This window comes from Gavialis gangeticus, unplaced genomic scaffold (assembly GCF_001723915.1).
Source record: "Gavialis gangeticus isolate Ggan-Ray unplaced genomic scaffold, GavGan_comp1, whole genome shotgun sequence".
Lineage (NCBI taxonomy): Eukaryota > Metazoa > Chordata > Crocodylia > Gavialidae > Gavialis > Gavialis gangeticus.
Window position 1 is genome coordinate 9,389,294 of NW_017729026.1, and position 27,245 is coordinate 9,416,538.

The 27,245-nt window shown below is 40.1% G+C and overlaps 1 protein-coding gene across 1 annotated transcript in view; it reads right to left on the bottom strand.

The window, feature by feature from the left end:
• Window positions 1–594: 594 nt before the first annotated feature.
• TRMT11 (tRNA methyltransferase 11 homolog) overlaps window positions 595–27,245 on the bottom strand; it is a 51,309-nt gene continuing 24,658 nt past the window's right edge. Inside the window, exons 9-14 of the mRNA XM_019520315.1 lie at window positions 24,761–24,841; window positions 23,035–23,199; window positions 21,005–21,077; window positions 20,177–20,308; window positions 11,603–11,723; window positions 595–1,496 (exon numbers count right to left, since the gene is read on the bottom strand). Coding sequence (XP_019375860.1) covers window positions 1,365–1,496; window positions 11,603–11,723; window positions 20,177–20,308; window positions 21,005–21,077; window positions 23,035–23,199; window positions 24,761–24,841 — 704 coding nt within the window. The 3' untranslated portion in view covers window positions 595–1,364. The remainder of the gene's footprint in view (window positions 1,497–11,602; window positions 11,724–20,176; window positions 20,309–21,004; window positions 21,078–23,034; window positions 23,200–24,760; window positions 24,842–27,245) is intronic.

Below are 27,245 nucleotides of genomic sequence, written 5' to 3' on the forward strand. Positions count from 1 at the left end.
CATATTTTTTTTTTTTTTAGGAAAATGCTCAATTCACATTTTGTTGCCAAAAAAAGCTTCTGGGCTTCAATATCACTCTTAGTTTAAAACAGAACAATTATATTATGGCCCACTTTAAATCTCAGCACACAGTCGTTTATAATGACAATACTGAAAATAAATCACTGTTTTAAAACTTTCCCAACACACCACAGATTAGATCCAGAAGGGTACACAAATTTGTCACTGAAAATGTGAGCTGTTCCTGCTGGAATTCAAGGCTGTAACACAGAAGGTGAAACTAGTCAATGGACTAAAGAAGATGCACAATGATTTTGCCTGCCTAGATATTACTGGTTTTACGGAGCTCCCCACTATAGCCAGATTACTGTAGGACCACAACAGCCTGCAGTAAATTAAGAAGTGGGGGCTTTATCTGGCTGGAATGAGCAGATACATTCACCAACGCCCTACTGAAGTATATTTGACCACCAAAAACAAAAAAAGCCATTAACATCCTGTATTAATAGGCTTTGTGGTTTTTAAGCAAGATATTTTCATGATGGACACAATGTGAATTCAGCAAAGTTTTCCCTTTAAGAAATACAGCTTCAATTTCAAAGAGCTGATTAAGTTTAATACCATTAGAGAACCATTACTTGAATTTTTGGGGGGTTGTTTTTACTGTTTTAACTATCACAGTTAGTTTCTGAACCAAAAATTACAGACATTTGGCTTGACCAAGAGTCAAGGTTTAGGAATGCGAGAGCAAATCCAAGGTACAGATGAGCTTCAGATGTGGACAGGCTTCATGGGGCTTAACAGCCTCGCCAAGCCTTGTCAGGTCATAGAGGATTTTTTCTTCTTAAATATAGCTGGCTAGGATATGTCAGGAAGAATTCACATGAGAAGCTGTTGCATGCAACAATTTTAAGAAATTCACAACAAGCGCTGCTGGTTTTATTGTGTATTATTTAAAAAAAAACAACCTAAAATAATTAAAACTATCTTCCTAATAAATGATCCTTGATCACCATTACGTGTTTCTAAAAAGTCCAGATGTTCACAGTTTAAGAAGCCAAACAATACTACTACTTTTTGTAAAAGTTAATAGTAAAAGAATAATAATAATGGTTTTAGTCAATCATCATTAGTACTTGAAAGGACAAATATAAATTAAATAAGTCTCAAAAAACTTGTACAATAAAATCTGCTATAAACAAAGCTAATTAAAAAGAACTGTTCTTAACTTATGTTGTGGTTTTCATTTTGTTTTCATATTAAAAGCAGTATTTGCTTTCTGAAACAGATGAACGTTAATGTCCAGATGTCTTTACAAAGAAATAAAGTCTTCATTCTTTCTTCATTTTAATCTGTTTATTTTGTTACTTCTGGTTGTCATCTTCTTCCTTGGCAATCCTCTTTGTCACACCACTGAAGTACTTGTCACGAAAATAATTGTGACCCTTGTATGGCATGTACCGATGGTCCAACAAGTGAGAATACTGATCTTGGTCCTGTATGGTAGCACAATACAAAAGGCAGACTTAAGTATATGCTGTCATTTGTCCTAGAAGTTACTGCAAAGTCAACATCAGGCACTCAGCTATAAAAATCGTTCTAAAGTGGGTTGTTTGATAAGTAGTACAAATTACAAAAAAGTCTATCAGAATTAACAAATGCATTCTACTCCAAAGTTCAAACTTAAATAGACTAGAGAAATAGATCTGCAATGAATTTTTATGTAATTTAGCTTTGCTTCTCAAAAGAATCTGTACAAGTGGATCATTTAATCAGATGCATAAATTCAAAACTTTTAAAAACATATTCTGGTCCAACCATCAGTTTTCTATGAACATTTGATAACTGAGCTGTGCTGCTTTAGCTGAGGTTTGGTTTCTCAGATAAACACCAGCATATGATTACCCACTGACTGGATAAGTACCCAAGTACTCATGCAGGAAAATGTAAGGACTGGTTCTGCAAATGTTACTACTATAGTAAAACCTGATCACTCAAATATTTGTGGAAAGCAAACACAGAAAAGGGCAAAAATGGACATAGATTCTGCAAAAAAATAAAACAATAAATAAAGCAAACAGCAACAGAACTTACTGAGCTGTAATGTTAAATTTGTGATTGAAACTTTTATATACATTTATATAAATTTACATTACACACATGCACAAAGACAAATCTTATTTTAGTCACTTACTGTGGCCACTTTACTTGAGAGTTTTTGTTTACCAACTCCTGGCTTTGTGCAATTAAGTTTTAATTAAGTACTGTTATCAAGAATCTACATTAAAAATATATCAAGCTGTACTCTAGAGTTCTAAGGAAGCAGGGTTGGCTATTTTAAATGACAGTCTAGCATTTATGGTTTATGTAAGTTTACTCTGCTTGTCAACAGTACTAAACTGGTATAAGAAACCTCACACAAGCTACCAAATGCTACAGGAAAAGGAAAACCTTAAAATGTCTCCCCTGAACACACACAAGATTTACTATTGTTTTACTTTAATACTTACTGCTTTTTTTTAACTTACTGCTTTTTTTTAATGAATAAATTTGTTTACTGCTTCCAGCACTAAGTTAGGTTATTCACTCTCACACTGGACTTGAAATTAAGGTGGTGCAAGTTTTATTTATCAGTTTTCTTTATATTTTGTCACTTCAATACAAACAATAAAACGGAAATAAATTGGCACTAAAAATACCAGTCTCAATCCTTAGCCATTACTCTAAAGTGACCACGTTGCATTGGCTTTTGTTTTTATTTATATGATATAGCCAAGAGCATAACATTGTTATGGTAAATAAAATGCTACAAAAAAATCTCTGAGTAACTGTTTATGCAACTTTTTTTGGCTCGAACATGATTCACACAATTGGAACCATGGTCCTGCCAGGGGACCCATCAGTTTAGAAGGCACAACACTGAAGACCTACCCTGTGCACTTTCAGTAAGGAAACTTATTTGTAAGGCACTGATTTGTGGGCACGTGCACAACTGCCCTCTGCTGGATACAATCAATCAGACATGTTTCTGTGCACGCTGTTTTCATTTACTGTTCTACTTTCCGACTTTCCTTTGGCTCAAAATAGCCATCTAAACTAAAACCTTAAAGGAAATATACGGTGTAAAAACACAAACACGTGTCTTACCAGCAGTACGTCCCATGTGCTTATCAGTCCAATTTGTGTACTGAGAAGTTAGAGAGCGAGTTGAGAAGCGTGACGTGGGTAAAGCCATTACAGAATACATTACTTTATAGCAGGTGTTCTGTTGCCTGTAAGAGGTGCCCCGCCCTGACACACTTCTTTGGTTCATAACCCTGATGGTGTGTTACTATCCTAGGCATAGAAAACATTTCCACTAGGAGGAAGAGGAGGGGTGAAAACAGTAAGACTGTTTTTCCCCACTTCAGTCTGTATCAATTCTGATAGCGAAGGATTTTTTTCTGAAGAAGATGGCACTACTATTTCTAGATCTGAGCTTTTTAACCTCTTCAGTTTTGCAACCCCTAATCAAACTAAAAATTACACAACCAGATGTTTACTCTAAAACAGGAAAGAGGAATCAAAGGAAATACTACATGGTTTAAGGATTTTGACTGCCTTGAAGGCAATAAACCCTACTGATCAAAACAGAGAAAGGAAAGAAGTCTGCAACAGAAGCTAGAACAAAATTCAAGACAAGAGCTATGTGCTTGTATCCAGTCAAAGGGAGCATCATCAGAACAAGGTAACACTCTTAAGGTAGACTCTACTGTGGTACACAAGGCCTTGGGGAGAGCTTGCCATGCTCCAGCAGTCAGCAGTATTTTCCGACAGCATGCAAGCAGTATGCAAGCGGTTGTTATCAGTAACAGATCTATTACAGATCCCTTTAAGCTTAGACGGGAGTTAAGCAAGGCTGCATCATTGCTCCAACACTCTTCTCAATATTCCTTATTGCGATGCTACATCTGACCACCAACAAGCTTCCAGTCAGAGTAGAGCTAAAACAGACCAAGACCACCCCAACCACAATCATCGAGCTCCAGTATGCTGATGATGCTGTAGTGTGCACTCGCTCGGAAGCAGACCTTCAGGCAATCACTGACATCTTACTGAGGCATACAAGACAATGGGACTGATGCTTAACATTCAGAAGACTCAGGTCCTCCAGGAATAAGGACTTCATAAGCAGTCCCCAGTTCCAATAATTCAGATTTATGGTGAGGCTCTGGAGAACACTGAGTATTTCCCATACCTTGGAAGCCATCTCTTGCAGAAGGCTGACATCGACGCAAAAATGCAACATCACCTCATATGTACAAGGGCATCCTTTGGACACCTGAGGAAATGGGTGTTCGAAGATTGCAACATGAGATTTGAAACCAAGCTCAAGGTTTATCAAGCAGCCATAATTCCCTATCTTACTGTACAGAAACGAGACATGGACAACATAGAGGAGACACCTCAAGTCACTGGAGAAGTACCATCAACACTGCCTGCAAAAGATCCTTCAAATCCAGTGGGAAGGCAGATGCACCAACATGTGCATCCTCTTGCAAGCAAACACAACAAGTACTGATTTGATGATCATCTGACATCAACTTGTTGAGACAGCCACCTCATCTGGATGTCTGACTCCAGACTCCCGAAGCAAGTTTTATTCTACCAGCTCAGTCAAGGCATATACTCAACAGGAAGGCAGAGAAAGTGCTTCAAGGACATTATCAAGGCCAACTTGAAAAAATGCAGCATCAACATCAACTCATGGAAGACTATCGCCCAGGACTGTCCCAAATACATCCCAGTGTCATAGTCAAGAAAGGCATCTGTAAGCATAGCAGAGAATATCATACTGAAGAGGGTTGGGGCCAACACCCAGCCCTGCTTGACTCCACTGGTGACCGGGAACGGTTCAGATGCCTCCGTCATCCACAATGCAAGTGAGCATGCCATCATGGAACTTCTAAACTATTGTGATGAATTTCTCCAGGCAACCAAATTTTGCCATGATCTTCCAAAAGCCCTCCTTATTGACTATCAAATGCTTTTGTCAGGTTAATGACAGTCATGTACAGGTTCTGTTTCTGGCATTTCTCCTGAAGTTGACTAGCTGCAAACACCATGTCTATGGTCCTGCGTTCTTTCTTGAAACCACACTGATTCTCAGGCAAGAGACCTTGTTCAACATGTTGCACAAGGTAATTCAACAGAATTCTGACAAGGATTTTACCAGCTACTGACAGCAAGAAGATGCCCCAATGGTTGACCCATAGATAAAGCAATCATGGAAGGTCCTCAATTGCGAGGGACTGCCTATAAGCCTTTGGTTGGCAGGGGGTAGGGAGGAGGACAAGAAGTTTCTACAACCAGCAGCTAAGGAGCCTCATGTGCAGCACTGGCAGAAGCTGAAACTGCTGTTACCATATGTCCTCAATTGTAATGTGCACTCCAATTTCCAGCAGCTGAATTTCAGGAAAAGGTACGTTCGTATGCAAGAACATACAGTAATTCTGTAGCAAAAAACTAGAATCCAGCTGGTCAACATCAAATTCTTTCCTCAATTTCAGACTTTGATACTAATATTTAAAACCTATTTTACATGGCAGGCAAACCAGTGGACTTAGGAGGTGCATTTATTTTTTCCCTGGAATACCACTAAAAGAATGGCAAACTGAACAGGTAAAATCTGAACATGGACAATAGTTTGCATTTAATCTCACAAAAGCAAATACATGCCAGATCTTTCTGAAGTAATTTATTCAAATGACATCATTATATTGCTGGGTGTTGACTAATTACTGGGAGTCAGAACATAATGATAGATGTCCACAGAAAATCATACATACCATCCCAACTGAAATCTGCTTTTGAACAACAGCTGAAGTCCGTATATTTTACATATGAGCTTTATTTCTGCAAAAGTAATTCTACCAATTTTTTAAAGATGTTCTTTCTCCACATGCTCGCTACAGAAGGTCCCTGGGCCTTGTTAATGAATAAAACCTGGAGAAAGCAGAACAGCAGATTTCACACAGTATAGTATTGGTGTCAAATCCCCTTTGATCAGTAAATTGCCAGTTTCCGTCAACAAGGGATCCCTTAGCACCCGCTCTTTAAGCAAAGCAGAAGGCAAGGGCAAAGAGGTGAACTTTCATGTTTTAAATATCACCTTCTAACTCCCTTTCCTTAATGCTCAACATTACTTACTTTAGAAAGAGGAGGGAAATGGGATGCTACAATAGCCGATACTACTTGAGGACAAATAGTGAGAATAGGAAAGTTAGTCACTTTGCTTCCTGATATATTAGAGGTATAATATCTAATGGTTATTGTGGACAAATTGGTGAAATTTACCTAGAAGGCACTGCTTTGGGACACACAGAGAGGTCAACAAGGAACTGCAGCTACTAACTTGAGTAAGCATCTCCCCTCTTTAGCAGCATTACAAAAAAGCACAAGATTTTTCCCTTTAGTGAAGGGTCATACTGAAGGTCCCCCTTTGCCCACTGTCAAGTTCTTTGATAACAAGATGATGATTTCTTCAACATCCTTGGTATTGACCTCAAGTCATCTACATCCTCCCCAGGGGCAGCTGTCTGCAGCCAAACTGCTGGTTTCTATACAACACATGCCCTAAAATGGCTTATAATGCATCCTGTAATAATTAAAAGCAACAAGGCTGAAGTCAAAGTAAAAGCCAACTAACTGCTTACAGGTTATTAGATTGTGTAGTTTCATACTGATTATTTTATAACTAACACTAAAAATATACCACAGTGTATTGCCAAAAAAAATCAGAGAGATGGGGAAGGAGGGAAAAAAGACTAAAAGTAACAAACTGTGTGTGATGTTGTTGTTATTATTTAACTTTGTGCAAGAATTAAAATCTAATGCAAAAATTTTTTTTCTGAATCTAGTGGGCCTCAGTTCAGCCTCAGGGTAATTATCCATGTCCGGCTTTTGTTTAAAAAATCTTCCTACCCTTATCACAACTTCCCACTGCTCTACATCTGGTGCCGAACAGTAGCTATAGAAACCACTTGCACTAACGCTATACAGCTATAAACAACACCAAGACATTTCAAAACTGTGGACAACAGGGTTGGTCATATCTAGCAACTGAAGCTGGTAAATACAGTAGAGGAAACTTCAATAAAGATTCTTAGAGTGACCATATGACAAGACACGCTGGAATCATTTATCTCTGCAAATCTCTAAAGCACTCTGCTCCAGAGCTTTTCATGGGCAGTTAGGAAAGAGCATGTTAGACAAATCCTCATTTCCATCTTGACCTGCAGTCTTTAGGCACATCTCTTAAGTGCGATCAGCACTACCTCTATTGACCTTGTGTCCAAAGGTACTGATTAAAAACTTCAGAAGCATAATTGCCAGGAAAAACAGATGTGAAATATTTCTGTTAAAAAGCCTCATGTAATATAGTAGTAGCAAAGCAGATATGGTGACTTGACGTCTCTCCAACAAAACCAGAAGACAGGCAACTTCGTAAGTGGAAGAGTAAATTACATACTCAGTATGACAGGAATTAAAAAGTTTAATTGCTTGGTTCGTTCAAGAATACATACGGAGTCTCTAGATGATTTCTGTAAAAATACTGGAAATTGTTTTGTCCTATCTTCACAGGAGTTAAATAATTTCTGCCCAATTTCACTTTGAAACTAGAAACCAAATATAGGCAATACAGATCTATCTATACATTTTCTGCTGTCTCTTCCCAGTGTGATGTAAATAGATTTTGTATGTATTTTGGAAATTAATCTGGCACAATGTAAAGTGCTTCAACTGGCCCAACTTGCATCTAAACTAAAACATAAGACAAAACAGATTCTACTAAAAGGCACAAGTGTGACAGAATTTGAAGCTACTTTGAAAACAGTCACTTGTATGCTTTGTTTTTGGATGTACTTTGGTCCTTCTACATGAATGCCTACAGTCTCCAAATACTAGAATTCCTTATTACTAATCTGAACTCTGTCTCTTCAGCTAAGATGACACCTGGCACATACTGTTCTACCTTGCCTTCTTTAGGTAGGCATCTTCACTTTTTTTCATTCATCAAATTTCTCAGTGTTCATTTTATGCAAATCCATACAGTTAAGTGGCTATTAAGACATCCTCCAATTTGGCCACATTAATTTATTCAGAGGGGAGTTATTTGTGACAGGTACCTTCATCCAAAGAAAACTTGAAAATGTTTTCTTTAAAACTTCCTGCCCATTCAGTGCTTGTGTTGGAGTAATTTTTTTTGTATTGGCTTTATCCAATTTGTGCTAGACAAGTTTGCATTTTATTGCAAATTTACAAAAAATAGCAGCTTTTTAATCAGCTGCAAAAGATTTATTTTCGAACAGGACTAGAAAAAAATGAATTGTTGTATTAGTCTGGGGTGTTTTTGAAATCCTTATAAAATTACAATGTCAATATTTTTAATTGAATTAGTATCTAATTTCATCTTCCATAAATACTTTCTTGAAATTAGATTTCAAGTGATTTTCAGCACAAGTTCAATCAGACTCATTGCTGATGAATTTTTCAACCACAGGTCAAACTCCTGTTGAGATAGGGTTTTGGAGTGTTTATATGGTATTTATTGTAACATATATAATTTACTCATTACTGATAAATATTGGCAAATACTAGAAATATTGCATGATGACTAAGTATAATCTAAATATCATTATCTTCATGAAAATTTCATAGTTCTTTCTGGATACTGTGGATGAGATGCACTAGAAACTAGTGCCTAATTAAATGATGTGATATTAAACACCTTAAAGAGGCACTCTCAGAATGCTGGCATATAAAAACACACACACAAGCAAGAAAAAATTGCCAGAGGTCCAGTTCTCCTTTTTCATGCCATCCTTCAAAACTAGTTTGATATGAAAAAGAACAGGAAGTATGATGATTAAGATACCCTAGAGAGCATGATGCCAAACCCGAGAAACTATCAAAACTTTTCTTGGTGGAAGACATTAACAATACAAATTTTACTTATTACTTGGACACATGCCATATCAATGTACTACTTTTCAGTGTCCTTAAGCTATCTAAAAGACATCTGGATCCCCAAGCAGAGACAACTGCATAGTTTCATCTAAGGAAGAAGCCTGCCAACTAAAATTCAGGTGAGCCATTGAACTGACAAAATAGAGAAAAGACTAGGTGACACAACACACAACAGTGCTAAATAACAAATGCCTATAAACAGAAGGTGAAGTGGTTCAAGTTTGACCATGTGGTTCTTGAGTACACTCGGGTCTGTATGCAAGAGCTGCATTCCGAAAAAATCTCACAAGAAGCAAATCTATTACTGCATGTAATTAATAGGCATAAGTACCACCACCATTCTACTGCCTGCCCACCAAACCATGACAAATTCAAACAGTAATTACACAATATAATAACTGCTGTGCGGAGAGGCTGTGAGCTCCGTGCTGCAAGCAGCGGCACACATGGGAGAGGCATCCAGGGAGGGAAGCCAGGCAGCAGCAAATGCTCCTGCTCTACCCTGCTTCCCTTCCCCGGGCACCTCTCCAGCCTACCGGTGCAGCAGGCAGCTTGTAGCCTCTCCACACAGCCCCACTGTTCTTAGCTGTGCCAGGATGCACCTGCTGGGCTACAGGAGCACCCAAGGCAGGGAAGCAGGGCAGCAGGGAATGGCAGCTGCTTGTCCTGCACTGCCCGGGGGATGCACCTCCTGTGTCTGCTGCTCTTTGAGAGACACAAGCCCGCGCACAAGAGGCACATGGTCAGGGTAGCGGGGTGTAGGGCACTGGGAATAGACAGGGAGAGGAGTTAAGCCAGGCCCAGGATCGGGGCCAGGGCCCACTGTGCCCGTGCGTCTGCTCCTTCCCCTTCAAAGTGTGTGCAGCAGCGAGGAGCTGGCCCTCCCCCAACAAGCCATCAGGGGCTCCATTCTGCTCCCCACTGGGGCCCTGCAGCTGCACACTGCAGCCCTGGGCCCCAAGCACCCCTCAGCTGGACAGCAGCCCCAGCCCTGCCCAGCTCCCTCTCTACAAGGGCCTCAATTCCACTCTTCCGGCCCCCCTCGTCCCCCCACTTACCTGCTGGAGCTACCCTTGAGGCTACTTGGGGCCACATGCATGTACTGTACATGCACGTGGTGCCCCCTGTCTCACCACCTTCCTTCTGCTTCCACCCAGCTCCCTGAGGGATGGAACTCTGCCAGCCTGAAGGGAGCTCATTGCCTGCCAACTTCGCATAAGATCAGATTTTTCTCACACAAAGCGAATTTCTGGTATAACTAAGGTTGTTGCATACAAACGAATTCACATAAAGACAGACCTGAGTGTACTACTAATGGCAAACCTGTCACTGTATCAAAATAAAACAGAAAAAAAATGTATTTTTCCAGATAATTTAAAACTCTTGGTTTGTTACTGCCAAAGTCAACTGCACTTGCTTGGAAACACATGTGCAATTTGTTACAGTAACTTAAATGCTGCTTGACAATTTAAGTTGGGTATTATGTATTAGGATAGGAACTTCGCTGAGTAGGTACCGTGTGCCCCTTGCAGGCCTACATACAGGAATCTACTTCAACTCTTCCCCATTGTTTAAAATCTTTTTCTTTTTTACAACTAGTTAAGACTGTACAAGGTGAGAGAGAGTCCAATGCTGGTAGTTTAGTTAAGAAGTGACATGATACTTATCCATTCCTCCTCCACACTTCCTATGATGGGTAAGGATTCCTTCTAATGCCAGGAACACTCAAACAGTTTATTCCAAGAAAACACTAGCTTCTTCAATAGTGAGCACGGGGTCAGGAAGCGGCAATGATGGTCCATGATGAACTGAGGTAAACCTCCAGCTTGGGAAACGCTGCCCTAGCTCTGTTCCAGGGTCATTTTTTCCAAGGCCATGGTAGTTTCTCAAAACAGCTGTTGCTTTGTGTACAGCTATTCCCACTAACTCCAGCTCCCACAGTGTTCTCCATCTCGGGACACATCCATTTGTGCAGGCATAGCTTAATACTGTGCTTCCAAACTGTTCTTCAGTTTATGTTTTCTTTAACAGAGTTTAAGCAGAAGACAATGGCAAGAATATAAGACCTGCTCATCTGAGACACTTCTCAGGAGAGCTTGTAAGTATTAAAAAAACTCTTCCCTTTCCTACAGAGGAGTTGGAGGTAGGATATTATACCAAATGCCACTGTCACAAAGTTCATGCCCCTTCTATCACTGAACTAAACATTAAACTTACCACTAAAGAGAAAGTAAGAGAACTGACTATAGTTTATTTAATGACCAAGTTTTCCAAGGTAAACACTCACAATCCCCACTGAACTCAAAGGCAAACTGATCCTCCCTACCCTGTCAGCCAGTGTGCCCTGCATGACAAGTTTACCAAAACTAAAAAACAAATCATTGCTTTACAGTGCTTGATTAAAATCAGCAACTTAAAAACCTGATGTGTTTTTTTCTTTTTTTGAAGTGGTACATGGTGATTTTACAAAACCTCTAACTCCAGTTATAAAAGTCTCAACCACAGCAGAGCTGAAGATCAAATGCTGAAGAGAGAAAACCCTTAACAAATTTAACAGCCGCTATTTTGTACAACACTACTAGGAACAATTTACCTTAAATTCTTTCACCTTTTCCATGGTTAGCAAGCGTCTTGACGCGTGGCTGGAAAGCATCTGCTCACAGTTGCTAATAAGTTTCAGGCATGGGTGCTGGGGTATAATCTCTTCTGTATATCTGGAAGAAATAAGCAGTCAAAAAGCTGTAAAGCTTATGAACTGTAACATGTGCATCTGAAACACACCATTCTATTCACACTGGCTTAGTCTACAAGCTCCCACGCATTTTATAGCCTTATTAAGTTTTCAGAAACAATGCACGCTGACAGTTTTCAGAATTCATAGTTATATTAGCCATTTTCTTATTATACAAAAGACATGGTATAAATTTAAAAAAAGTTTATTGTAAACAGGCACAGTTTTCATACAAATCTCTCTATAAATATTTACAAATTGCTCATGCTGTTAGTTAGGAATTGTTCTATTTTAAAAGTATTTTATAAATTGTGTTTCTACTGCTACCAATACAAACTGATAGGAGCCTTATGCCTGGACTTCAATCTATGATACCTCTAATGGCCACTGACATCCTTGTATTTCCTTTGTCAGGTGGGAAAAGCTTTTTCAAGGAAATCTGTTAGCCTCTGGATGTCAGAGGGTAATAAACATGGGCTGGCTAACAAAATGCACTATGTGTTAATGCAATTAAGCACTCTGTAAGGGAGGACAAAAACATGCAATTAAGTAACTTTATTCTAAGGAAACCCTATCTTGCAAGAAAACTATCTTCCAAGAATCTGCATCCACTGAATTGTTTTCCCTCAATCCTTAAAATGTCAAAGTGCACTTCAGGATTTATGAAATGCATGGGTGGGAGACAGGGGAAAGAAGTACTTGAGAACCTATAAATACATTATCAGGGAAAGCAGGAATATAAGGTATCTTGATCAAGCAGCTGAGCTGGTCTTGGCTGAGCAAACCAGATCAGTGCACAAGGCCTTTTGGGATTTACAAACCAAGACGACCTATGTTTAAGTCTCCTGAGGTCCAAACCAGTAGGCCTCTTCAGAGCATACTTAACACACAGACATCCCTGGGTTCAGCACAAGGCACAGCAGCTGATGCCACATTCACTGAAAAACATGGCCCAAGAGAAAGTGGTGTCAGTGTCTGTTGTTTACACAATAACATAGTGGGTAGATCTAGAAGGGAGGAAACCTTTCCTTATTCTTTCCTCTATTCATGGTATATACCTATGGGAAGTGGTCTCAGCAAACATGGTCTCCATTTGCAGAACAGAGGTAAGGAAGGGGACAGCAACAAATTCCAACATGGGTCCTATCTTCCTTCCTACACAAACCACTCTTTTCAAAAGTGTACAACTGCAAGACAAGGATGGGGTACAGTAGGCCAGGCTTGAAGATACTAGAAGCAGACTGCATAACAGGCTGCCTAGTTCAAGCCTTGCCAGACAGAAGTACAGGGTACGACAAATAGCAACTTTGGAAAATTCCTTGCACTGCAGGTTTCAAGCATGGTATTGGTGGTAGTTGTACTGACAATTAGGGCCCCCGACAGATAGTTAAATAACGGTGTGATGCAGTCTGACCTAGAATCCCAACAGTGTAAATATTTTAATAGGATCTTGTAACCTACGTGGGTTACAATAACAAGGTTCCCATCTCAGGGAACCAAGGGGCTTCTGCTTCCTCTCCCTCTCCCCCCTCCCACTGGGGAGTTTAACCCACCCCATACCTGGCAGCTCAGCCACGTGCAGACAAACCCAGCTGGTTTGTTTCCTTGCTCTCAGGCTCTCTCTGGGACTGAGGAGCAAGGATCTTAAAAGTGCTAAGTCACGGTGAGCCCCATGACTATGACCAGAAACCCCAGCCCACTTGATGGGCTCCCCATGTGTCGGCATACTTCAGACTGCCCAGTGCAGCCATGAAGGGCTGCACTGTGCAACCATCAGCCTGCTGAGGCATAGGAACCCCATCAACTGATGGGCTCCTGGCACCAGCACCTAAAGCTGCTGCATATACCTCATGCATGGCTGCTCAATGTGGCTGTCAGCCAAGCCCCACTGCCGCACACTGAATTTACAGTGTGATGTTCCAAAAAAGTGTTCCACAAAATGAGATGATGACTGGTTTCTCATTTTGTTGCACCATTAATCCCTGAACATGTGACAGGGTTCTATTTATGGAACAATCTTTAACGTGTTAAATTGTATCGTAAGTATAATATCTACCGGGAGCCTAGGAAGTTTCATGCAACTTCTAGTTTGTGGAACCCAAAAACTTTAAATCAGAAACACCATTAACATCTGGATTCTAGAAGCACACAGGGACCCAAGCTGTGCTAAATACTGTACAAATACAGAGCCCTGAAGATCTTACAGTTTAATCATTGTAAAACGGTTCCGTTTTTTTCTAAAAATAGCCTAAAGTAAATATTACTTAATACCTTATTTCACATAATGATACTGGGAGGCAGGAGAACAGCATCTCCCCTGGATACGAGACTCACATTTTAATCATTAATCAGTCCATCTACCCAAAATGATTTATAACCAAGCCCTGAAATGGGTCACAGCCCACCTCCAACTGTAGCTAAAATAAGCATATTCTGTTATTGTTGTTCCCCACACTGCTGCTTAGTTTGCAGAAGTCTGAGCATAATATGATCTGAAACCCAATTAACTACTTAAGATGACCCTACCATAGTATAGCCAGACCTGGACTCGCACCCTACTGCAACCTACTGCAATACCAACCCCAGCACAAGGACAGCAGAATCCCTTTGATTGTCACCTACAGCCCCTAGCTTGAACACCTAAGACACATAGTTAATGACCTCCAATCTCTCCTGGAAAATAACAACCATCTCAAGGTAACTACAGAGAACAAACCTGTCATGCTCCCAAACCTCCAATCGTGTCTCTAGCAACAGACTACCCGACTCCTCCTTTCATCAAGGCACCAGACCTTGCTCTGGACCCAGATGCCAGCTGTGCCCCCTCATCAGTAAAGTCGGTATTATCACTGGACCAAATAACACAATTTATAACATCTGAGGTTCATTTACCTGAACCTCTACCACATTGTATACCCCATCACCTACTTGCAGTGCCCCTCTGTTGTCTACATTGGACAGATCGTGCAATCTGTATGTGTAAGAATGAATGAACATCTACCTGACACCAGTACCAGAGATGCACACAAGCCTGTGGCAGAACATTTTAACCTTGCTGGATATTCCATCGCCGACTTCCGAGTGGCTGTTCATGGACAGCAAAACAACAAAACCTTTAAAATCTAACTTGAATGGGAAATTCTGGAACAAGAAATCATCCACAGTCTGGATTGTGTTAAGTATAGTATAAACTGAGACTACAGATTTTTCATCCCATTCCTTGGCTTAGCTTTTATAAAGATGTACATCCCTCAATGGGACAACTACTTCATTTTTCTCTATCTTACCCACCTTGCCTCTCTCAGCAGCTTCTCCTTTTTCTTCCCTCTTTCCCTAACCTTTGTATTCTAATCACTGCTTTTTAGTTAACAGCAGTGCCTCCTGAAGTCTCTTCATGGCATCTGATAAAGTAAGCCCTCTGCTTACAAAAGCTTATGCTATACATCTATGGTTTAATTGGTCTATAAAGGTAAAAATCTACCCTGCCTTCTGCCCAACTTCAGGCTATAGCTCAAGGGGGGGAAAACCATCTGGTCATTTTTCTCAAGAGCTATTTTAACACTTGTGTTGATCAAAATTTCTTTTGTAAGTATATGCATCCCAAATGGAGGTATGGATACACATACATCCTATCACAAAGAGCAAAGCCACAATATTAACAATGGGAGTACCATGTGTCACTTTGGACAATATTAACAACTGGAGCACTGTGTCACTTTGGACAAAATCTCAACATGGTAGAGGGTTACTGTCACATTGGAAACACCTGCTTGACAAGGAGAAGGTAAAGGTAATGGGAAACACTATCAAGTTTCTTCTTAAAAATTGCTCAGAAGTAGCATAAGATGGTAGGCCCTCTGTTGCATTAACTCTTCAAGAAGAAACAAAAGGCTTCAGTTTGTGAGCTCCATGAACCCTCTCAAACAACCCTTCAAATACACCTTCTGAATCACTTGTGCCCGAAATCTGGTAATGCCTGATGCATTGTGAAGCCTAAACAAACTGTAGACAGAAAACAACCCAAAGACTTCTTACCTTACTTTACAATTATGCAAGATGTTTGATACATCCAATACTGTCCAGCTGTCTATCTCTCCTACAAAGCTGGGCACTCTGCCACCCCATCTTAAAAGTTTCTCTTTAAAACTATGCAAAAGCACGACAGCAAAAGAATTAAAAGAATTTAGTCACAACGACTTCAATGTCAGATTGAAAGAATAATCTATTTTGCAGTGTGATGCTATCTTTCAAAGCAAGAGATTGTTATCACTTGGTTAAAACACTTTCTTGTCTGTTAGCATTAATAAATACAGTTCTTTCCACAGGTAATCATAACGCCACTGGGTAAATCCCAGAATGCTGGCAAATAAGAATAGCTGCAATTGTTTTAACAAAAAAGACCCATTTTGATTTTAGTTTAAAAAGAAATGAAATTACCACAGACAGAACAGGAAAGCAGATGTAGTCAATGAATACCTGACAGCTTGGACTATTCAATAGCTGTTTTTTTTCCCTTTCTCCTCTCCCAAATTGTTGATTTTTTAACATGAATATCTACACAAAACATTAGAAATGTTTGCTGTATTTAAACATATTCATAATAATTTCTGTTGTGATTTTTTATTTTTTTGAAGAATTTCAAATTGTATTACATATAAAGAATCTAGTAGGTAATATATACTGTTTTACAGACAGAAAAAACTATAGCACAAGACAAGTCACTGGCTCATCCAAAACAGACCCCAGAATTTGTAACCCCAGTCACCTGCTCCACCCTTCGAGTTTGCTCTGCTCATTGACTGGGACCCTAATTTATTAGTTGCATAGCTACAGAAATAATGTTGATATCCTGACATACAAAATGAACTGGTATTTTTTAAGATGCAGGAATTCAAACATGCACAGCAGCCAGAAATAAATATATAGACAAACCTTGTAAAAATGAATTGCAGAATATAAGTAGGCAAGGTGTTTTTAGTCTGCACTTGTTATTTTCCAAGAAAACAGAACCTCAGAAATATTCATTCCATCATTCACAAAGAAGCATGCAAGCTACATAGTATAGATCCTCTGAACTAGCCTTTGACATCCATGTTTGTAAAAATTACCATCATAAAACAACTACATATTTCACATCAGATTTTTAGCTCCAGAATATTAAAAGGATATCCCCTTGGTTTCCATGCTAGTGCTCAGGTGTTATAGTTTGACAAAACATCACCAGGGTGCAACCACAGAATCAGGAGTTTCCTGCATACCATACAGGAAGGCAGCATGTCCTGTCTATAGAAAGGGTCTTGTGACAAGGAATAAGTGTTTTTTCTGGGTTTCTACATATGAAGTTACTTAGACATAGGTACTTACATTTAAAGTTCCTGATACCTTTATCCAAACCAAATTTCAAGTACGAAAGCCCTTAGATACAAGAGGTGTTGAGGCTTAATATGATGTGTATGCTATTTTATAGATTCCAGTAAGAAACACCTATGGGGACTGAAATGTTAGATTAAACCTATCTTGTCCCTGTGAGCAACAGACAGAGTCTTATGTATTCCAAAGCCAAAATTTGCACTTCATAACCTATTCAAATGAATTTAAAGAACTGAGCCTGCTGATAGTCTAAAACAGGGGTGCTCAACCTCTGGCCAGCAGGTCAAATACAGGCCACAGAACCATTGCATCTGGCCCATGGGGCTCTGCATGGATCAGGAAATCTGGCGATGGAGGAGTGGTGGCCATTAATACAGCCACCCCTCCCTGCCAAATTCCTAAATGCCAAGTACCACATGACTAGTTGGGGCCGTGCGGAGCTGCAACTCCTACCCCTGTGGGACTAGGCCATGTCCCTGCCCCCTCGTGGCCCTGGACTGGAGCTAATCCATACTTCCTCTTCCTCCCCACCTGGGGACCACTGCACCAGGCCCTAGGCACCAGATTGGTACCACCAGCTGGATGCGGCCCATGGACTGACTGAGAACTGCCCAGCCAGCCCTATGGTAAAAGAGGTTGAGCACCACTGTCCTAGAATAACTGATCAGAGATCTAAAGAGTCCCATTCATATCAACAGGTCAACAATGAAACCTACAGGTGACAACTTAACTATCTATATTATCAGTCATGTTACTGTTCATCATTTTATTGCAAGCAGTCAGCTAATATGCTTATGCTTACTAGGGCTGTGTGAAGTTTCGGTAGCTGATTTGATTCGGCAGAGATTCGGCCCAATTCAGCAGCCGAATCTCTGAATCAGAATCGAATCAGCAGATCCTTTCATCTCTCTGAACTGAATCGGAACCCTCCGAATCAATTTGGAGAGATTTGGAAAGAGTTGATGATTCAGACATAGACACAGCTTTAAATGTTTTTTCTACATGTCTCAAGCAGCTCATGAATGCCATGATGCTGGGGCGGATAGAGCATCCCACAGGAGTGCAGGGGGGTGCCCAGCACACTTGGCAGCAGACCCAGAAGTGGACCAGAAGCACTTCCAGGTCTGCCGCCGAGCGCACGGGGGGCCTGCACATACCCCCTCCAGCTGCCCCACCATCACAGCATTCACAAGCTGCACCTGGTACCTCAAGATATGTAGAAAAAACATTTAAAGTCATGTCTATGGCTGAATCACTGATTCTCCAAATCAACATCAAATCTTCAGATTTGGATTCGGCTGAATCGAATCAGGACAGTGATCTGAATCAGCGAATCAAATCTCTGTCCCTGGTTCGGGCTGAATACAAATCCAAATCGAATACAGCCTGTTTCATACACCCCTAATACTTACCCCATATTCTCACACCATTTCCTATACACTTTCTGCTCAGCTGCCAAAAACTTCCTCCTTCCAGACCTCCTCACAACTGACAATTCACAAAATCCGTAATAGGTTCATTCTGTCTGTCCAGAGCACTCTGATTGGTTGTCTTGGCAGCCAATCACAATGCTTACTGAAACAACCATCATGCTCCAGACAGACAGAATAAGCATGTTATAATTATAAGCCCTAAAGCATTTCAAACAGATATGCAGGCAAGTCAGAGGCAGAATGAAGCACTGGGGCCCCCCACCACGGAGTAGGCAGCCTCTGCCAAAGGGGGGGGACCGTTTAGGGGTCCGATTTCCCCCTGGAGCCTGCCTGCCTCTCCCGTGGCCAGAGGGTGAGCTGCCAGTGGGCCGTGAGCTACAGGGGACCCCGGTGCATTGCTCCGCGATGGCAGCACTCCCTGGGACCACCTGGGTGGGGTGCCAGCGAGTGAGTGCTGCCCGGGGGCACTGCTGCTGTGGAGGGAAGCACTGGGGTCCCACATAGCTCAGGGGCTGTGCGACCCGCCAGCACCTCACTCCCCAGCCATGGGAGACCAGGCAGGCTCCAGGAGAAGAAAAAAAAAAGATTGGGCCCCTGGCCTTTCCTGAGGTTCTAGGACTTAAATGCCCTTTTTTCCTTCACACTAAGGATTGTCAGCTCACCCTTACAGATTCCATCCAAGCTAAATCCCCACATAGAGAAGCACCCAACTTCTAGCCATCACAGACCTAATTCAAGGCTATGATGCTAGAAATCAAGCAACTTTCTGCCCTCTGCAGGTCTGTCTCCCCCTTACTGAGCAGTTTCTTATGTTTGTCAATGACATCTCAGTAACCTAACTTTTGGACCCTCGTGGGAAAGAAATTACATTGACCAAAGCAGTGATTCTCAACATTTTTAGACTCAAAGCACCCCTCATTAGACTTAAGACACCCTTCAGAAAATGCCAGCTCTTAGTTGTCACTTTTTTTTTGGATTATGGAAAAATAATAGAGAAATTCTTCTGTTGCAAAGAACTCAGAAAGATGACAAGCAGACAGAATTTACTTGGCATTACAGATTTGTATCTGAAATCTCTGGGTTTACCTTGTGAATCATTTGGAGGCTTTTATATACCTAACAGTGCTAATATTGCACAGTATCCCTGAAAGAATATCACAGCACCCTTATTGAGAATCACTGGCCTAAAGCTTCTCTGATCAAAGGGCCAAGTTCTAGAAATAGGTAAGCTAGTGATGTGAACTCTTATTTTATTACATCTACGAGCAAGCCCTGTTACAGGACTTACCTTCAGATGGGCATCTAGCAACTACTTATTAATGTCTTTTAATAGTAACTGTGTGCATTTAGCTCACACATTTACCTGGGCTCCAGCAATCTCATTTCCCAGGCTTTACCAGCACCAAGTTTTAAAAGGAAACTCAAGCGAGTGTTCTAGCAAGGAGAGAGATCTCTCTTTCCAAAAACTATTTCAAAAATCTGCTCTCCTTTAACTAATCACAACTGGTCTGATCCTTGCTTTTAAACCTCAGTGATCTGAGCTTCAGATTTAACCCTGAAATCACATCAAGACTCTCATATTTACATCAACATGCTACATATCAGAAATCAAAGCAATTAGAAGAATACATACTCAGGTCTGTATACCGGCAGCCAGAAAACTAATCTTCCTCCCATCACCAGGTATTCTGCTGAAAACTTTAACAGGTCAAAAAAGATATCACTCAAATGGTAGTTGGAGGAAACGAAGACGTGATTTTCTGTGCTAGATGATATTAAAAAAAATTAACAGGCAATATCCACAATTTAATTTTGTTTTCTTTAAAACAGTCTGACATTTAAAAGTTTCCTAAGGGACTGATATGTGCCATTCCATTAAGATTAACAACAATTCCCAATTTTTCCAGTGCCTTTGAAAATTCTACTTTTCAAGAGGAAACTACTCAACCAAGAACACTTTTGAAATATAACTACAGAAAAATCAAGAATGGCCAAATAGCAGAGAAGCTGCCATACTGACTGTGGAGAGAAACTGCCAGGGTAAAGAATGGTATAACTGCATGAGAGCAGAAGGAGAGATGAAGGGGAAAACCAAGAGACAAGTGGGTCAAACAAATAGAAAAGTCAGTTTTAGAAGGAATCCTATAATGTACCAGCCATTGGTAGGCATGTTGGAGAACAGAGAGGCTGAAGTAAAGTTACTTTGTACAGCATAAGAGGAAGTCTGGTACTCGGATTCTAGACTTGGACTCTAGGAAACCACTGTAGAAACTGGTCAAGGCTACAGGTCAAAGAAGGGGGTTTTATGAAGAGGTACTGACATAATAAATTTGCTAGCAATGCAGCAAAGAGTAACTTTTTTTTTTATTTCTATGGTCAAACCACAACATTAGAAATATTTTTCATTGCTATGGTTGCTTATTTATTAGGGAATTTTTACAATGATAAAAGGCTCACCTACCTTTTCTCTGTTGATTTAGAGATTTCTTTTTGGGATCCAATTCTTTTAGTTGCCTCTCGGATGCCATACGGTGCTATACAGAACAAGTACATAAGAAAGAAAAGGAGTTCATCTTTTGTACAAATAATGTCATGAAATTATACAACAGTACACTTGTGCTGGCTATTACAAAATAAGAGTTTACTAAATTAACTTCTACAAAATGTTTCATGTTCCAAAGGATTTTTTAAAGTTACTTCAGAATGGTCTTGTCAGTATACTTGCCATATGCAGTATGCTTGCCATATATTCATAGATTCATAGATTAAGGGTCGGAAGGGACCTAGTAGATCTTCTAGCCCGACCCCCCGCCAGGGCGGGAGAACAACAAAAAAAACCAAAATTACAAAAAGGCATGACATATTAAGTATGTCATGCCTTTTTTTAAACAGTCTTATTGTCTAAGAAATTCTTTACATTTTCAACAAGGAACCCAACTAATCCTCTTCCCTTGTTTAGTTTCAAGATGACATACTTCTGACAATGAATCTGAAACATTTTGCAAAAGTTAAAAATTGTAGTAATTATGGACATTTGACATATATTGTTAAAATACTATACCAATGGCAATTCTTTATTCTTATATATATATAGCTACAGATTTTGAAGGTTGTACAAATATTAATTCTCAACATCTCTACAAAACCTCAAGTTTTTCCTAACATTCTTACCATAAACATCATGAAAATGCTTATATCTCCATTTTTGAGATGTAGAAACTAACAGTAGCATACACTAACACACTCTGATGTGCTACCTCTTTTCACATTGACAAGCAGACCGAGTGAAATCAAGTGGACCATGCTGAAAGAAAAGTTATGCTTGCCATGAGCAAGGTAACAGAATTTAAGTCTTCACTGATTTTCTAAGTCACTGAGCAGGTCAAGACATCCCAGGAACAAGTCCAAGGACAATAATGCCCATCAGACTGTGCTGCACCCCATTCAGAACAGTGCCTCGTAATTAAGTTTTAAAAACAGCAGACAACCCTTCAATCTACTCTACCAATGCTGGTATTAAGTGTGCACAAAATGCATTAAAATTCTAGTATGGAAACATTTCAATCAGCACTTAACCAAAACCCAGTGAAATCAATAGGAGCTTTTCCACTCATTTCGATGGGCTTTGGACCAAGCTATTAGAGCAGCAGCGTGCAAATGCATCTACAAATGTAGAAGAAGCTATTCCAGACAGCAGTTTGTCTTAATTAAGCCCTAGGATACAGTGAGACTGAGAAGTATTTCAATACAGGAACCAACAGAAAAAGATCAGAATGTAAGAGCGTAATATAAATTAAGTAAACTCTTGTTTACAAGCTTGTGTGATAATTCATTACTTTGATTTAACTGGCTGTTGCCCTGCCGGCCCCTCAACACCCAGAAATATCAACTTCCTAATAACTGGTCACTAAAGAATAATTCATCATTATTCGTATCCCTTTGGAATGGTGAATTAACCAGAGCTTACTGTAGTGCTCCAATATAGAGCTCACATTTAGTTATGTCCTCAGAATACATTCTGATATAGTCAAAATGCAGCCTCAATTTCTACAACGCTACTATTAACAGTCATCATCTCACAATCTAGAGATTTCTGTATTAATCTGGAGGACTCTTTTCAAGAAATGATACGTTGATTCTGCAATTTTAGGCTAATTAAAAGCCAGGTTCCAGTCTATTCTATACAGGTTCTTACACCTAAATTATACCCGTACACAAGCTAAATAAGTAACTCAAGCCACCAGCACTCCAAGTGTAGTCAGCAGGATTACTGGCACAGTAAGTTTCTGCTCAATGCAGGGCCAGCAGGCTGGCCCTGTGTACTGGCTTTTGATTTTCAGATAACAACTCACCCTTCACTTTTGTAAAGATCCAATATCCTCCTGCTAATGCTAGTCACAGGTAGGTGTGAAAGTGATCAAATACACCAGCAGTAATCTTTTAGTTAAAATACATAATTAGTCATTACATTTGGGACACTAATGAACTTACGATCAGTAATTATTGCATCAAACAGTACCCCCTTCCTCCATATAGGTGTTGATGCATCAGACACCAGAGCATCAAGGTAGCACTTCTCTAAACCATACTGCCGGAGGTTGGCTCTGATATTTTCATCTGGTCCTCTCCATTTCTGGTTCTTTCTGCTAGCCTTGCCTATAAGAAAAAAAGAAAGAGCACAGTTCAAGAAAAACAAGTTGCAGCCAAAGTGTTCTTATTTTCCATTATTTTTTTCACAACATAAACAAGGGGTTGACAACTTATGGTCTGCAGATGTGGAGTTTCAGCTGCAAGCACTCCCCCTGTGCCACCACAGGAGCAAGCAGTGACAGAGGCCAAGACCTAACATCCACCTACTGGCCTGCCCCTGACCCAGGGTGGGTCGTTTTGTTGAGGTTGCATACCCCTGACATAAGAGTTAGTTGCCTCAAATAAAAAGCAATACAAGGTCTTTTTTCTCTACTCTGGTTCTACTTACTACTGCAAGAGATTGTGCTTAATTTCTGAAGCGTAAAAAATTTCACTATTCAACAGAAAAAGATCATATTGTTTCACTTACATAGATGAGAGGGAGGATGATGCAACAGAACTCCCTTATTTAGAGGGAATGTAAGCAAAGTTCATTTATGAGACATTAGTACACATCATACACAAGCCAATTCAGAAGTCATATTTAGTTTCCAACTAGAATCTCTCAGAGAAGTAAAATACTGTTAACACCTTTCAAAACCTAAAGTATAATAGCTATTGCTTTAATATGACACAACAGGATAGTGCAGCTCATATTAACAATGTTCTGTGTTTTTAAAAACCCTTTATTAAGCTAATAGCAGCTAACCTTTTCTCCAAATTTAACACAGAAAACAAAGATGGATTATATACATAGCTGTGACTCGGGTGACAATAAGCATTTCTCACCATGAGAGTACTTCCCAGGGATTTAGCAGGAAGAGAGAAAACATCTGTCTCTAATTTTAATATGAAGAGAACTTCCCCTCCTCTTGTGTGCAAAGCAACATATTTACACCTGGAGTATAACACAGCATAGTATCTCAGTGTGAACATACAGCTGTAATACTGAATTCCACTACTCTACACTGTACTAATATAACTAGGCACATTACAATAATGTTCTATACCTTTACCTTTATACAAGTTCAAAATATTGAAGCCAGCAGCACTCAATAACCAGAGCCAATACAAACTGGTATGCAGGATGATGGGATTAAAATTCAGCATCCAATGGAAGAAAAAACAAGTCTCAAAGCATAACTTCATCCATTCAGTCAGTCTTAGAAGTATGGGAAGAACCTTGCTATGCTTCTCCATATGACTTGCTGGCTGATGTGCAGTGGCTCACCCAGCCAATCCACCCACTACCCTCACCATACATCAAACCACATCAGCTCCCGTGGCTCTAGATGACATTCCTTACATGTTCTTCACCCTGGATGTTAAGACTTCCTCATATATTAGAAAAATTAAAATTAAAAATCCCCAAAACAAGCACCTGTGTTTATAATTTTACAAAGATTTCATACTTAGAATACTATATAGCTGGGACATCTGTAAGCAAGCCAGTAAAATCGGTTATTACAAAAAGTAAGGCCTGTAAAAAAGAATGCAACTTTTATGCCTTAATCTACAACTACTAACTTCAGATGGTACTTAAAAGCAGAACGGTTACAATAAAGTAATTTAGAAATATTCAGCATACCTAATCCATGAATTGTGTTATAGTCTATATCTGTACCACATACATATGCTCCAAAATGTGCTGCTGCTATCAGGAGGCCACCTGCAGAGAAAAGAAAAAGATGGAATGCTATCAGAGATGTTGCTACCAGGGACATTGTTCTGAGGAACCTGAAGATATAAGGAACTTTCAAATCTAGACCTGAAAGCTGAAAGAAAACAGATGTGCCAGCATGAGTTAGAATCAGAGGGCAGTCAATCTTAAGTATAATACGAAACAATACTAACATTATGTCTCCCTTGTACCAATACTTTTTCCTTTTATTCTCACTTTTTTTTTTTTTTAAACTGAGCCTGATGTTAGGGACTGCCTGCAAGCTACTAGATTTCAAACTGACAGTATCCTTTTAAAGTTACGTATATGGCAACAACAAAGGAAACTTCCTTGCCCGGCTACTTACACTATGGATAGGACTGTCTACAGCTGACCTAGGCATGCCCCGATATATTAATACTATCAAAAACTAAGTTTTGTTACACTCTATTATTATGAACTGTAGTAGTATAGTAGCAGGCAACCACTAACCCTTTGGATCATGGTGTATACATAAGAAGTCTATTCAGGTGCCTGATTAATCCATTTGTGGCCGACAAACCCAATCTGAGAGCAACACGTCTTGTTACAAGTTTCACAGATCCATATGTTGTCTGAGTTGGAGCCCAAGTTTGCAGCACGCTGCTTTCTTTCTCACTTTGCTTCCATCCTCTGTATCAAAGCCACTTCAAGTTGAGCTGCACCCAGTGCCAGATGTTCCCTCCAGATTGGATGGGATTCTGCGCTCTCCTCACAGCTTTCTACACTGATGCTGAATGACTTCATATCGTCAAGGTACTGGTTCTTCCACCCCTTGCTACATGATTACAGTCTTCCTGGGTGTATACACACAAATATGGAGGCTGCTCCAACACGCTGCAATTATAGATTGTCAGAGCAGACTCGATTAATCAAGCCTGCTGGAGTGTGCTAATTACCACGCTACAGCCAACCTTTGAGTCTCATGTATCAGCATCCCCATGCTCTTGGAGCTACCCTAAAGTGTTGCCCTCCACCTCCCCAAGCACATGTAGAAGAGCCCTCTGAAACTAACTGCTATCCCAAAGCTCTAGCATGACTCAGAAAATCTGCCCACGAGATTTGCAGGGAAGATTCACTGTGGGCAACCAAGGCTGCATCATCTGCACACAGGAAATCTCTCAGAACCAGTTATTTTACCTTGAGAGCTGTAGGCTTAGTAAAAAACCTGGTGTATGATTTGCCCTTGAAATAGAGTTACCCCTGAATACCACATGAAAGAGATCAGGTGTTTTCATTCTGCTCTGAACAGTATCCAAAATAAAAAAAAGAAATGAATGACACCATTATCACAAAGAACTGCATTGTTAGGTTGAGATTGTTAGTAAGGAGATGCCCACCACAATAAAAATAGGGTAAGAGCACAAGACACTGAACCCTGAGTGTCCTTGCTGAGTACTAATACACAAAAATATGCCCACTGAAGTCAGATTTACCCATGTTAATCAAAGGTGCATGGTCTGGTTCTCTGTGGGGATAACATAGATTCTCACATCAACCAAAAACCTAAAATGAAGTTTCTCTCCTGCTACTGCTACATTTATCCAATACCACTCATAATTACTTAAACATTCTTAATGCATAGCGTACATGAAATGTTAAAAGATATTGCACAGCACCGTAAAAATTCCTAAACTTAAGCTAAATTCAACTAAAAATAAGGAAAGAGGAAAAATAAGAGATCCCAGCCCACCACTCTTCCTTGTAAAATGGATGAGGGAAGAACAAGGTTACTCACCCTGAAGGAGTCACCTGTTTCCCTTCTCGTCTGCAATCCCAAAGAACAAATGGGCAGTGCCTCCAGAGACTCAAGACAAATTTAGCTAGCCCTGTCCCCAAGTATGATATACCACCCAGTCCTATGAAGAGAATGAGAAAAAGACCTTTGCCCATCTAATAAAAATATTTCTTGATCACAAAAAGGAATACATAAGATATAAAAACTAACAACAAGTCTCTTACTTTACAGAGTCTGAATATGCTCTGTACCTAATGGATATAATAAAGCTAAATACCTTAATTTGATCTGTACCTTAACCTACTGTGTTAAACAAAAGCAAAGAACGGGTATAAAAAAAACCTCACTGTGCCCTTGAAACATTTTAGGTGATGGATCTAATAAATGAATGATGGTGCCTTTTAATGGGAGGTCTATTTCCCTTACTCCTTATTACAGGAGTAACTTTGGCTACCCTCTGGGATTTGAATCATGCCATTATTCTCCAAGACAAGATCATAGGAAAATGGGACCTCACAAGGTCATCTAGTTCTGCCTCCTACTCAACGCAGGATTGCTCCTGATTAAGCCATCCCTGCCAAGTGTCTGTCTAATCTACAGGCCCATCAGCCTGACCTCTATCTCGGGGAAGGTCTT